General features: G+C 41.4%; 1 protein-coding gene and 1 gene segment (V, D, J or C); both read right to left on the bottom strand.

Moving 5' to 3' along the window:
• Nucleotides 1-1,198: 1,198 nt before the first annotated feature.
• On the bottom strand, nt 1,199-1,750 carry LOC115375389 (T cell receptor alpha variable 38-2/delta variable 8-like). The segment is given in 2 exon segments: nt 1,199-1,578; nt 1,669-1,750. Coding segments are annotated over 2 exon segments (426 nt in total).
• A 489-nt stretch (nt 1,751-2,239) lies between these two features.
• LOC115375390 (uncharacterized) lies at nt 2,240-12,367 on the bottom strand. Its single transcript, XM_030074793.1, has 4 exons — nt 12,299-12,367; nt 11,813-12,102; nt 11,092-11,337; nt 2,240-2,350 (listed from the first exon to the last, which is right to left on the bottom strand). The coding sequence occupies exons 1-4, from the start codon at nt 12,339-12,341 to the stop codon at nt 2,240-2,242; spliced, it is 690 nt and encodes a 229-aa protein (XP_029930653.1). The 5' UTR covers nt 12,342-12,367.
• Between the last annotated feature and the right edge of the window lie 1,867 nt (nt 12,368-14,234).

Genomic DNA, 14,234 nt, shown 5'->3' on the forward strand with positions numbered 1-14,234 from the left:
AACGCGGTAAAAAACTACTTTCAAATGAATTCTAAAAGAAACTGGAAGCCAGTGCAGCAAGGCCTGGATTGGTATAATGTGAGAGAATCACTTTGATGAGAACCTCTTTCCTGTCAGAGTTCACTTTTAGCATGTTTTGGGACATCCAGCTGTTTTTGTCATCTAAACAATTATGTGATGAAGGTAATTTTCTGGTGTCTGAGGGTTTAAATGACAGGTACAGCGTTGCATCTTCTGTGTAGCTGTGGAAGGAGATGTTGTGGTGACAAATTATCTGTCCCAAGGGCAACATGGACAGTGTAAACAAAATGGGTCCTAAAGTTGATCCTTGTGGTATTCCATGTTTGGTCTGAGCAGTGCGTGAAGTAAAACTCCCAACAGAAACAAAACATCTCCTGCTGGCTGGATATGATAACAGGCCAGGGCAGATGCAGCAATACCTGCAGCAATACCTGCCCACTGTTTTAGTCTGTCTATGAGGACGGAGTGATCGATCATGTCAAAAGCTGCACCAAGATCGAGCGATAACAACACAGAACATGCACCAGAGTCTGCAGCCATCAGAAAGTCATTGTGACTCTGAGAAGGGCCGTTTCTGTGCAGTGTAGTTTCCAGAAACCTGATTGAAACTTTTCAAAAATATTGCTGTTATAGTCTTTGTCTAGACTTTAAAAAATAAAACACGAGTTTTCAATTAGCAATAGATGAGTCCTTGCCAATAAGTTATAAAATCACTTTTTGGAGAAAATTACTGAGTAGATGTTTAAGCTGCATGAAGTAAAGAAAAAATGTAGTGAACTGCATCTGTGTTGCATTTGAACAGAAAATGAGGTAAGACTGTTAGCTAACACTACAGATTTTTTTTTGTTTGTTTGTTTTTTCTGTGGGCCAAAGTTTCCAGGTTGTGTGAGCCATGTTCCAGCTTTAGGGATCAAACAGCAGTGGAGAGAAAGGACTCCCTTGGTGGATGCCTCTCAGCTGTTCAGGTTGGACTTGTTCTGTACGATATGCAGCCTGCTGTGTGATCCTCTCTAATTAATGCGGCCACACTTCACCTACATAGTGAACATCCTACACATCACACACTGCACAGCTGAGGTGTTGTGTTCACTCTTCCTTGTTTTGTCTTTGATCTTTTTGTGATTTTTCTTGTGCTTTTTACTTTGCTTCAATAAATGACCACTGTATTTGGCTCCCTCTAGTGGATGTTGAGGAGTATGCACAGTAAAGGTTTTTGCCCTGAGTTTTGGGTGTTTCCTGTCACTGTGGGCTGCAGAGCACAGTAGTACACAGCAGAGTCAGACGGCTGCAGCTCCTCGATGGTCAGAGGAACTGATCTTAAGGTGGAATTCAGCCTGGATTTAAATCTGTCCTTCACACCATCCTCTGTTTTTTCATAGGAAAACTTGGAGCGACTCAGGATGAATCTGGGCCTGTCGTTGATGTCCTGTTTGTACCAGTACAGATATGGATCTGTTTGACTGGTGTTATATTCACAGCCAAGAGTCACTGCCTCTCCTTCAGTAGCAGTCACATCTGCTTTTGGTTGCAGCACATTGTCTTTTTGTGCCCTGCACTCTGTAGGAAACAACAAACAGCGTCAGTGTGATGTTGAAGAATCCAGAGGGCAAATGTTGGATTAATATGAAGAAAACAGTTTAGTCATACCAAAGCACATGGCAGTCAGCAGCACTGACATGAGCAGAGCTGTCATAGCTGCACTGTTGAGTTATTATGAGCTGCAGCAGCTACAGAGAAGCTCTGCTTCTCACTGGTTTCTCTTCAGCTTCAACACGACGTTGGCAGATTTGAAGGAGGAGCCTGTTCAGCTTGACAGGGCTCGTTCCCAATCCTGTGTCACTGTTGGCAGTTGGACACAAAACACATTTTCTTGCCTCTTCACTTCCAGATGGTGGCAGATTGTGATTGAAACACTGAATTGCAGCCTTTGAACATGTGAATCAGACATTTTTTTTTTTTTTTTTTTTTTTTTTTTTTTTTTTTTTTTTTTTGCTTTTTCAGTTCTTCTGGTTGTTATTTTTTTTTGTTTGTTTGTTTGTTTGTTTGTTTGTTTTTTTAGCTTTCTTAACTACATTCTTGTTGATGTTAAATTGCAGATTTTTTCACTTGTAGTGATTTTTTTTAAACTTTACAAATCATTGGTGCCAACCTGGCCTCCATTCAGGACTCGAACATTTCCAGAACCAGGAAACGGGCAGGAAACATCACTGCAGACCCGTCACACCCTGGAAACAACTTGTTCCAACTTCTCTCCTCTGGGAGGCTCTACAGCACACTGTACATCAAGACCTCCAGACACAGGAACAGTTTCTACCCACAGGCCATCACTCTGATAAATACATGATCAGACTCACAGTATCAGGAACAATCCCTGTGCAATATAATATTTATTCTAATTATATTGGTAGTCTCAACAGTTTCTCAATGTATCATCATTGTCAATACGTACCTTAGCACTCTGTATATACTGTATATATTCTTTTTACTCCATATCACCTCCATGCATATAGCCATGTAAACATCCATATATCCACTATTCACTCCAGCATCTTTGCACTCTGCTCCATTACATTATTGTCCACTACTTCACATTTTTCATTAGTTGGTTAGTTTTTTGGTTGTTTTGTTTCCTTTTTATTCTTCCATAGATACAGTATGTATTTAAATTTAGATCACTACATAGCGGTCAAATGTTTGTTTCATGTGCTTGTACACTACTCACAAAAAGTTAGGGATATTCGGCTTTCGGGTGAAATTTCAGGATGAACCTAAAATGCATTATAACCTTTACAGGTGAACTTAATGTGACCTTCTGTAAACTTTTGAACGCACATGTCCAACTGTTCAGTGTTTCAGTACCTTTTGCACAAGTTGCTGTTCTCTAACAAAGAGCTTAACGGCAAAATTCATAACAGGTGTTTGATCCATGAATCGACCAATAAATTTCCTGGTTCAATTAGAATTGGTATTGAAACAGTCCTCATTATGCTGTTCACATTTTGACATCATGAGACCAAGACGACACCTAACAATTGATCAGCAGCACCTCGCCATTGCGAGTCTTCAATGTTGTTCTCAGACGGAAGTGGCCACTGAGCTTAGAGTGTCACAGAGTGTCATCAGCAGGTTGCAACAGAGATACAGAGAGACTGGAAGAGTCACAGAAAGGCATAGAAGTGGACGTCCTTTGGCCACATCCCACACTGATGACCGCTTCATTGTGAACAGTGCCCTACGGAACCGGATGATGAATGCCACTCAACTCCAGGCACGTTTAAGGGAGGTGAGAGGCACCCAAGTGTCACGTCAGACCATTCAAAACCGTTTACATCAGCATGGTCTGCGTGCTAGACGACCTGCAAGGGTACCTGACCACACCACCAGGCACAGGTGTCATCGTCTTGCATGGGCCAGGGAGCATTTACGCTGGACGAGGGACCAGTGGGCCTCAGTGCTGTTCTCTGATGAAAGCCGATTCATGTTGAGCAGAAATGATGGCCGCCAACGATGTTGGAGACATCAAGGAGAGCGCTATGCATCAGCCACTGTTGTCACCAGACGAGCCTTTGGTGGTGGTGGTGTTACTGTGTGGGCAGGTGTGTCTGGTCAGTACAGAAGTGCTCTACACTTTGTGACAAGCCCATACTACCTGAATAACATCATTAATCCAGTCATTGTACCCCTGCATGAACAACACAGGCCTAATTTCATCTTCATGGACGACAATGCTTCAGCTCATCGAGGTCGTATCATTAGGGAACGGCTGCTGGAGACTGGGGTACCTCAGATGGAGTGGCCGGCACTTTCTCCAGACCTGAATCCCATAGAAAACCTATGGGATCAGCTGAGTCGCCGTGTAGAGGCTCGGAGCTCTGTACCCCAGAACCTCAATGTCCTGAGGGCCGCCCTTCAAGAAGAGTGGGATGCCATGCCTCAGCAGACAATAAGTCGACTTGTGAACAGCATGAGACGTCGTTGTCAAGCTGTAATTGATGCTCAAGGGCACATGACAAGTTATTGAGACATTGACATTTTTTGTTGTGGTATACCCACCACTGTTGTTGGCTTTTGTTTCAAGAAATTGTTTGAGATGAGGAAATCACCAGTGTATGCTTCTACTTAAATGCCCTACTTTCATGATATAATATCACTGTAGCGTGAACTTTTTACATTTTCCGTAAATTTCACCCGTAAGCCAAATATCCCTAACTTTTTGTGAGTAGTGTATGTCTAACTCTGTGTAAGTACATAATTCAGATTCTGATTAATTTAATGGGATTCTTTGGACCAGAGGATAAAAAGTAGATTTTTCATCATTCATGCGATGAACTCGTTTCTTCTAAACATGAACTTGGACTTTTGACTTGAGTTCTGTGAGAATTTCATGTCGTCATTTCATGTAGAGGTGAGGGAATATATTTGAGGTGAGGTGAATATATTTCCATCCAAGAAACATTCAGTGCAGTTTAATATTGAGATCGTCACAAGGCATCCAGCAGATAACAAGACACATCACATCTCATTCACAATGTCAGTAACAATAATAATGGAGCTAATGGAGACGTGAGTCAGGTGACCCTTAGACAAGACATGATAATCAGTGAAAATGTGAAATAGGAAGAAATATTTCTCAAAGTGTTGAGGAAACCATCAAAAATTCAGTGAAATGTTTTGTGAGGCAGCTGATCTCTCAACTTGATCACTGATTTCAAAACTTCTTTCTTGATGTTCTATGTTCTGTAACTTCTGTCGTCTCGTTTTTGATGGCAGACTGTGTTTTTACCATCATCCAGCTGATTAGTCATTGCTGTTTGTTTGCTGAGCATGTGAGTCCTCCCACAGTGTTTGATTAGCAGCTGGAACCACAGTGGCTCTGATAAAGCATGAGTTCCCACAATCCATCTGATATGAAGCTGTGCTTTGAATTCCACTTCCCTCCTCTTTGAAGAATAGTGAGATATCTGTGTTCAGGTTTTTGTACAGCCTCTTGTAGACTTTCTATCACTGTGTGTCTAGAGCACAGTAGTAGAGAGCTGTGTCTGCCAGGGTTAAGCCTGTTATGGTGAGTTCAGTGGATGTGTCGTTTGTTTTGGATCCATAACGATTATTAGGAATATGTTCATAATCACTCAATGACTTGGCTCCTTTCCAGAGTATAAACTAAGGAGTCTTATCAGACTGATGGCTGTACCAGTGAAGGAGTATATTCTCTTCACTAGTTTGATAGGTGCAGGTGAGGGTGACAGATTGCCCCTCTGTCCCACTGACTTCATCTTGTACAGGAGAGATGTCGTCTGCAGCTGTTAGCCCTGGAAAAAGTGGAGAAAATCAAGCCATTAGACTAACATTGTCCATGAGGCTGAGAGGAGAAGACAGTGGAAAATGTCCAGTGTCCAGTGTTCCTCTATGGCCAGCAGCAGCTCAAGTGTTGAGAGAGTTGACTGGAGCTGAGATCACAACATGACTAGTTTGTGCATGACTGCTTGACACAGACATGTAGATGAGTGTGGCTTTTCACTGCCTGCTGTCTGATGTCAGCCTGTAGCATACAGGGAGTTATCTCCAAGCTAACAAATGACAGCAGATATGCCATGTTCTGCTCCTGTGGAATCTGCACATCAACAACAAATAGAGCTTGATGAGCTGGAGAAAGCTTTCTATATTGCTAGAAACAGGTGGATCAAAGTGTGATGCTGTCTATCATACCAAAGAGAAGTGCAGCAAGAATAATCCACAGCCAGTGTTCCATCTCTACAACAAGGTCTAAAGCAACAGGAGAAACTAGCTGATGTTCAGCATTCAGTGTGAGAGTTGTTCTCTTCATGGCAGCAGTTTTTAATGACAGAATGGTCCAACAGGGCAACAGCAGAGCAACGCCTACTGGGTCATGTCGCCCTCTAGTGGAGGAGGAATTCGTTTGTGGAGCAGCAACGCCTCTGCAAGTCATTTTCTGTGGTGGATTTGATCAGTAAATAAGTAAGATTACCTTTTAAAACTGAGGGTTTCACTCAGACAAGAATCCTGAATGAATGCATTTTGAAACAAGTTGATAACACAAGAAAATGTCTCCTAGGGCTCTGTGTTTGCAGTGAAGTGCAGCTTCTGCTGTTGGCTGTCAGGTTTTTGTACAGAGACTGTGTGTTTCCTGTCACTGTGGGCCTCACAGCACAGTAGTACAGAGCAGAGTGTGTCACTGCAGCAGAGGAGATCTCCAGATCCACACCACGCTTGTCTTCAGACAGTTTAGTAGAAATCCTTGGGTCTGATTTGAGAATCACTGCTGACTTTTCAATTCCTGTGATCATCAGGAGGAATTCTGGTGGTTTTCCAGGATATTGTCGATACCAGAAGAAGTAATCACCACCAGTTGATTTGTATGACAGAGTAACTTTGCTGCCTTCCAAACTGAACTCTTCAGTCTTGATTGGAGTGAGATCTTGACAGTGAACATCTGCCAACATAGATGTGACTCACATTAATGGAATTCAACAATAATCCAGAATACATCTGACACACTGGGTTGAACGACTTCAACACAACCAGACTGTGAGGTTCATTCATGGGAATTTTTTTCATACTACATTTACTTGTACACTAAATTATTTAAAACACGGCTTACCTTCAATGATCCACATGAACAACAGAAAGTAAAATGACAACATTTTGAATGACAGAAGAACAAAGTGTAAAATGAAGAGCTGCTAGTTCCCTGGTGTTTCTGTAGCTTCCTGTCACTATTCAGCCCCTTGTGTTTCCTGATGGTTCCTCCCCTTCAAATGCCATTGCTGTTGTCATGGGCGTTTTTAAACTTCTCCAGAGGTTTTTGTACAGAGACTGTGTGTTTCCTGTCACTGTGGGCTTCAAAGCACAGTAGTACAGAGCAGAGTCTGACGGCTGCAGCTTCTGGATCCTCAGAGGAACTGATGTGTCATTGATTTGAGCATCAAATTTCTCTTTGGGGAACTCTTCAGCATTATTTCCTGGTACATAGCTGCCGCGCTGCAGCATAAACTTGGGGAAATCATTCACCTCTTGTTTGTACCAGAACAAATAGGCGTTTTTGTTGTTGCTGGTTTCAAATGTACAAGCAAGTGTAAGTGACTCTCCTTCAGTAGCAATAACATCTCCTCCATGCTGGATCACTCTGTCTTCTCCTTTACACTCTGGGGAAGAACAGAGCATGCAGAGCAAGAAATGAATGAATGAGGATCAATAATGAAAGAAGAAGAAATGCTCAGGTTTCAACTTACCTTTCCAGAGAGTCAGAATCAGGATGTTTGTCAGCCAGTGTTTCATGTCTGCAGTGAGAGGGGAGGAGAGAGAGGAAGAGCATTGATGCTCTGATGGATCTGGGCCTTCACGTCATTGGTCCTTCACCTTCATCATTTGTTGAGGAAGTCTTGTTTAAATTGTAATCAGTGGCTGTTGAAAGTGGATGGGTGGATATTTCACCTTGGTTCTTCTCCAGAGAAGTTCATGAGGGGTTTAAACCTCTGACCTTTCAGTTATGGGAGAATCTCTTTCACTGCTACCTCCACCAGATTACTCTGCCATTTTCATTCAATCAGAATATTCATCCCTATAATTATATGTTCACTGACATTACTGTTAATATTTCACTGAAACTTCATAAACAGGAGACTTTACTGTTTTTTGTTTCCTCATGTTTCACATGGTCTGTCAGATTTGGGGATCTGACAGTGAGTTCTTGATATGATGATGTCACTCTGAGGACAGATGGACTCACTCATGTTTATTTTTTTATTTATTTATTTATTTTTTTTTGAACTTTGCCTCTTTAATTGCCCGCAAGTGCAAAGATTATTGAAATAGATTGGACTGAATCATTTGAATTGAAGTGATCCATAAGTTTCATTCAAAGGAGAAGCTGTGCTGATGAGGGAAAACATCGTCAGCGGGCTTTGTAAAATCTAATCTTGAATAAAGGAAACTTTATCAGACAAAAACGTATTCCATCAAATACTGAAGGTAACGTAAGAGCTCAAGGTTTCGCCCACCTGATGTTTACATTAACACTTTATTTTGAAAATTCAGTTTTTCCTCTGCCTTTATTTGTTATTAAAGACACAGGAAAAATGAGACACATCACAAGTATTGAAATGACTGTGAGTTATCCTGGAGATGACATGAGCTCCACCACTAGATCACATCCACGACTGTAGTCTCAATAATCATGGAGATAAAGGACATCCCTGTCAAGTGCCAACATCTAGAAAAATAATGATAATTAAACACATGTTTGAACAGAATTATATATATTTCATCACTGAGCACCAAGGTAATTACTACACATCAGAGTGATGCTGGTTTAGTTTGTCAGTGCAACATGTCAGTGTGCTGATGTGATAACGCCACTTGGTGGCGCTGTTGTTCAATAGCAGGAGGAACTGAAGTGTGTAAATACTCTGTGAGGACACGACAGGTTTTTGTACAGAGACTGTGTGTTTCCTGTCACTGTGGGCCTCACAGCACAGTAGTACAGAGCAGAGTGTGTCACTGCAGCAGAGGAGATCTCCAGATCCACACCACGCTTGTCTTCAGACAGTTTAGTAGAAATCCTTGGGTCTGATTCGAGAGTCTTTTCTGACTTTTCAAATCCTATGATCATCAGGAGATATTCTGGTGGTTTTCCTGGATATTGTCGATACCAGAAGAAGTTATAATTTGAAGCAGCAGTTTTGTTGTATCTGTATGACAGAGTAACTTTGCTGCCTTCTAAACTCAACTCTTCTTTCTTGACTGGAGTGAGATCTTCACAGCTGACACCTGAAGGAAGAGATAACTGTTACTTCTTGGTTCTTGACATTTTTAACAGTAAAATAACGTCAGTGGAATGTGAATGTTTTTCTGAAAATGTTGTTTGACATACCTGACAGTATGGTCAGAAATAAAGGTGAAAACACACTAAAGCTCAGTGCCACCATCTTAAAAAACAAATCTTTTATGTTTTTAACACCACTATGGAAATTCCCTTTTCTTCTTTTCTACTTTGACAGTTAAAGTCTTTGTTCAGTCTGTCCTTCCCCTCGTTCTGATGAAGCTCTTTAACCACTTGTTCACTCTGAGCAACTTGTTTCATGTGATGCTCTGTTCTAACCATTTGTAGGCGGGGCCAGAGTCTCCAGCTTTGTAGATATTGTGTTTTGCACAGATAGTTTTCAACAGTGAAATCATGAATTTTTCAAGATTTTCCTTTCTGTAATTGACATGGTGTTGATGAATTGACATCACTAGGTTATTTGGCATAATAGCTGACAACAGAAAGAACAAAAATTTGTAACAGAAGCTGAATATCGACCACAAAAATTAATACAACTTTTCCCTAGAAATATTTTGATACATATTTTGATGTATTTTTTAAAAGAAATTATAGATCACTGAATGTTTTGAATGACTTTATGTAAAACTGTTGATGCATTTCCATTTGCCAGTTGTAACTATTCATGAAAAGAAAATATTGGTACATTGGTATTTTTTTTCAGGACCTATTAGCATTGAGCCGGATAGTCGGTGAGCCGAAATGTGACATAAACGCCATGCAGGCCACTGATTGGACAGGGAGTGACGACACATGACGGCGACTCCTGCACGGAAACAAAACCCGGCATTTAAAAAAAAAAAAAAAAAAAAACACAACAGCGACCGTGCGCACTGATCATCACTGAAGTTAGGAAAGTCGGAAAATGGCAAGCAAACCGGTACTGTGGTCCAATGAAGAGGTGGAGACTTTTCTGTGCTCGGTGGCCCAAAGAATCCAGAGGGAGCTGGACGGTGCGCCGCCTTGCTGTGACGACTCCACCCACAGCGAGGTGGGACTCAACTGTAATGGAAAACCACCCAAACCATGTTGAGGCGAGAAGAGTCGAGTTGAGTAGAGTCGAGCTGAGTAGGTACTAGTGGAAAAGAGCCAAAAATGGCTTCTGGGCAGAAAAGAAAAAATGCCTCCCTGATGGAAACAACTCAAAATGGTTCGGGGGTTAGGGGTTAGGGGTTAGGGCTGAATGCAACTTGCGTCATGTCTCTCACTGCTGACACACCGCTCAGGATTTTTTTTTTTTTTTTTTACCATCTACTCGCTCTTACCAGCTGGTTTTAGATAGAAAGTCAGTTGGAAAAAACTTTACTCATACCAGATGCGGAGCAGAGTCACAGTCTTAATGGCAGCAGTTTTTAATGACAGAATGGTCCAACAGGGCAACAACAGAGCAACGCCTGCTGGGTCATGTCGCCCTCTAGTGGAGGAGGAAAGTGGAACAGGATGTGGGACACAGGCCTCCAGCAGCTTGTCAGGTTTTTGTACAGAGACTGTGTGTTTCCTGTCACTGTGGGCTTCACAGCACAGTAGTACAGAGCAGAGTCTGTCACTGCAGCAGAGGAGATCTCCAGATCCACACCACGCTTGTCTTCAGACAGTTTAGTAGAAATCCTTGAGTCTGATTTGAGGATCTGTTCTGACTTTTCAGTTCCTATGATCGTCAGGAGGAATTCTGGTGGTTTTCCAGGATATTGTCGATACCAGAAGATGTAATCATAAGATGCTGCAGATTTGGAGTAGTTGTATGACAGAGTAACTTTGCTGCCTTCCAAACTGAACTCTTCAGTCTTGATTGGAGTGAGATCTTGACAGTGAACATCTGCCAACATAGATGTGACTCACATTAATGGAATTCAACAATAATCCAGAATACATCTGACACACTTGGTTGAACGACTTCAACACAACCAGACTGTGAGGTTCATTCATGGGAATTTTTTTCATACTACATTTACTTGCAATGAAATTATTTAAAACACGGCTTACCTTCAATGATCCACATGAACAAAATAAAGTAAAATGACAACATGTTGAATGACAGAAGAACAAAGTGTAAAATGAAGAGCTGCTAGTTCCCTGGTGTTTCTGTAGCTTCCTCTCACTATTCAGCCCCTTGTGTTTCCTGATGGTTCCTCCCCTTCAGATGCCATTGCTGCTGTCATGGGCGTTTTTAAAGTTCTCCAGAGGTTTTTGTACAGAGACTGTGTGTTTCCTGTCACTGTGGGCCTCACAGCACAGTAGTACAGAGCAGAGTGTGTCACTTCAGCTGAGGAGATCTCCAGATCCACACCACGCTTGTCTTCAGACAGTTTAGTAGAAATCCTTGGGTCTGATTTGAGAGACTCTGCTGAATCTTTATATCCTGCAATGGATAGGAGGAATTCTGGTGGTTTTCCTGGATCTTGACGATACCAGAAGAAGTAATCAGTACCAGTTGCTTTCTCTGAGTATTTGTATGACAGAGTAATGTTGTTGCCTTCCAAACTGAAAACTTCATCCTTGACAGGAGTGAGATCTCCACAATCAGCATCTGCAAAAACAGATTTGACTCCCAGTCATGGATTTAATCAATGAACCAGATTACATTTGACATACTGGGTTAATCAGCTGCAACCAAACCAGACTCATGAAGAATTAGTTTCATCTGACATTTTTTTGTATACCATTTTGAAGTATACCATTGATTTGAAGTGTGTCTTACCTTTAATAATACACACCAGTAACAGAAAGTAAAATGACAACATGTTGAATGACAGAAGAACAAATTGTAAAATGAAGAGCTGCTAGTTCCCTGGTGTTTCTGTAGCTTCCTGTCACTATTCAGCCCCTTGTGTTTCCTGATGGTTCCTCCCCTTCAAATGCCATTGCTGCTGTCATGGGCGTTTTTAAACTTCTCCAGAGGTTTTTGTACAGAGACTGTGTGTTTCCTGTCACTGTGGGCTGCACAGCACAGTAGTACAGAGCAGAGTCTGTCACTTCAGCTGAGGAGATCTCCAGATCCACTCCATTTCTCTTCTGTTTCAGCTGAACAGACATTCGAGGGATTGGAGGTTTTGCTTCCACTACAGTAGGAGTTGTTGTGTCTGTGATCAGGAGAAGGAACTGAGGAGCTGATCCAGGATACTGTCGATACCACTGGAGATTATTAGCTTTAACTGAATAGTTACAGGATAGAGTGACGCTGAGGTCCTGAGATGAATACACTTCAGCTCTGATGGCAGTAATATCATCTGCAAATGTGTCACCTGTTGAAGGAAAAACATACATGGAGAGTTTAGTTTCAAAATCATTCATTGATGACTTGCTGCTGATTTCTTTGTCTTGAGCTTGTACATACAAAAGACACTGAATAGTGAATTCCAGGTTCAAAGAAAAACTAAATCCAGATTATAGTTTTTAATTGGCCTTGTTGTTGTTTGTCTTGTGAAAACCTTTACGTACCTACAAGAGCTGACAGGAGTAAAAGTGCAAAGTGTATTGCCATGGTTAGAGAGCAGAATGTGGAATATGTTTCTGTTCAATGAGGTGTGTCTGCTTTTATGAGCTGTGGTTGGTCTGATGTTCACAGCTGGGAATAAAACAGCTCTCTGCCATGCAGCCTCCTCTGCAGTCAGTAGGAGGAGCTACACATCCACTCATCCTGGACCTGAAGCCGTTTCCATGGTGACAAGAGGGGAAAAGATGAAGGCCAAGAGTTTCACAACTTTTAATGACTTTTCTAATGATGTTTTCTTTGAAGTTTTGCTCTTTTGTTTTAGTCATAAAATCCTTTCACCTCATCAGAACATGTTTTTATTCATGTAAAAGTTAAAAGAGCACACCAGTACAGGGAATATTCTGATTTAGTGATGATTTTCCACGTCTGTGAATGTGAACAGGACTTGCGTTTGGAGACGCGCATAAACATTGAACAGAGAGAAAAGGGACACAATGTCCACATCTTGGATAGAGAGGACAGATGGTTGGACAGAGGAGAGAAGGAAGCGATCTCTGTCAAGATCGAGAAACCATCTGTCAACAGAGGAGGAGGTCTCAGACACCATCTGCCTGCAACCTTCAACGCTGTACTGTCACCCTTCACAGGAAGTTCAACCACAGACCCTTGACCTCTTGTGATCCCAACGACCACCATTCACTCCTGGAAGACTCTAACCAGCGTCCTTCACTCCTGAAGTCAGGTGACTCCACCAACACTAACACCGGTCATCACAACAGGAAGGAGCACTAACGCTCCAGTAGTTTCAACCACCTGGACAACGTCCCCACACAGGTTAAATACCTGGGACTCCCCACCAGTCTGTTAGAACTGAAGAAGCCTCTTGGATGAGAAGTCAAACGTCTTCAAGAATCTACAAATAGTCCAGCTGATCTCAGTTCAACCCCACGTGGATAACCGTGACCTGGATGACTGAGATCCTACACAGACGTTGCATTTAATGTTTCTGTGGAGAAACAGATACCGGGCAGGATGACAGCAGTTTGTCATTTGATGATTTGAAGCAGAATTCAGTTGTTTGTTTTGATGCCACGCTACTGGAAATTGTTTCTGCAGTTTTTTGTTTTTTGTTTTTTTTTTTTTTCCCAAAAACACGACTGCAGGCACACTGAATGTTTTCCAGAAAGTTAAACCAATGTACAAGAATTTGACTTCATAACAATGAGCATACAGTCCAATCAATACATTTCACACCCATTAATATAATATGTAGGATGAGCAGCACAAAATCTAACTTAAACAAACGTTTTGTTTGTTTTGTTAAAAGAAATCATGAACAACAAATAACATGAAAAATGAATCAAAGCAAACAGGATAACAAACTGCAGAATGCACAAAACGGAACAACATTTAAAGGATTGATGGAGTGAAATTTATTTGAAAATGAGGTTTTATTGTTATGAAGTAAGTAAATGTACAGTAAAGTGTCCAGGTCAAATACTTATGGATGGATGGATGGATGGATGGATAGATGGAAGGATGGATGGATGGATGAATGGATGGATGGATCCCAAACTGGTAAATTCTTGTGTTCCAGCAGCAGGTTGTCCAGACATTGATCAGAAGTGATGGTCGACTACACAAAATATACCTCTGAACAATAGTTCTTCTGTGTCTTTAGAGAAATTAGAAAAACACAAGTAACAAAATAAATGAAGTGGATCAATTAAAAAAGAAAACAATGATGAATACCTAATAAAAGAAATAAAAATTGAGATACACTAAAATATATCTATACAATATCTAGAGATTTTTCGCCATTGAACTATTGCATCGATGATATAGTGAAATGTATGTGGAAAACATCTGTTGATTAGAATATAACCTATATGCCTATATGCCATGCAGAACTGCGAGGCTCTGTGACAGCTTCTACCCAAC

The sequence above is a fragment of the Myripristis murdjan genome, chromosome 17, assembly GCF_902150065.1.
Source record: "Myripristis murdjan chromosome 17, fMyrMur1.1, whole genome shotgun sequence".
Classification (NCBI taxonomy): domain Eukaryota; kingdom Metazoa; phylum Chordata; class Actinopteri; order Holocentriformes; family Holocentridae; genus Myripristis; species Myripristis murdjan.

Coding starts and splice junctions, on each gene's coding strand:
- LOC115375390 (XM_030074793.1), bottom strand. CDS start 12,341: ATGGCAATACACTTTGCACTTTTACTCCTGTCAGCTCTTGTAG. Junction 12,103..12,298: donor ACTCCTGTCAGCTCTTGTAG/GTACGTAAAGGT, acceptor TTCCTTCAACAG/GTGACACATTTGCAGATGAT. Junction 2,351..11,091: donor ACTCTGCTCTGTACTACTGT/GCTGTGAGGCCC, acceptor TGTATTTATCAG/AGTGATGGCCTGTGGGTAGA.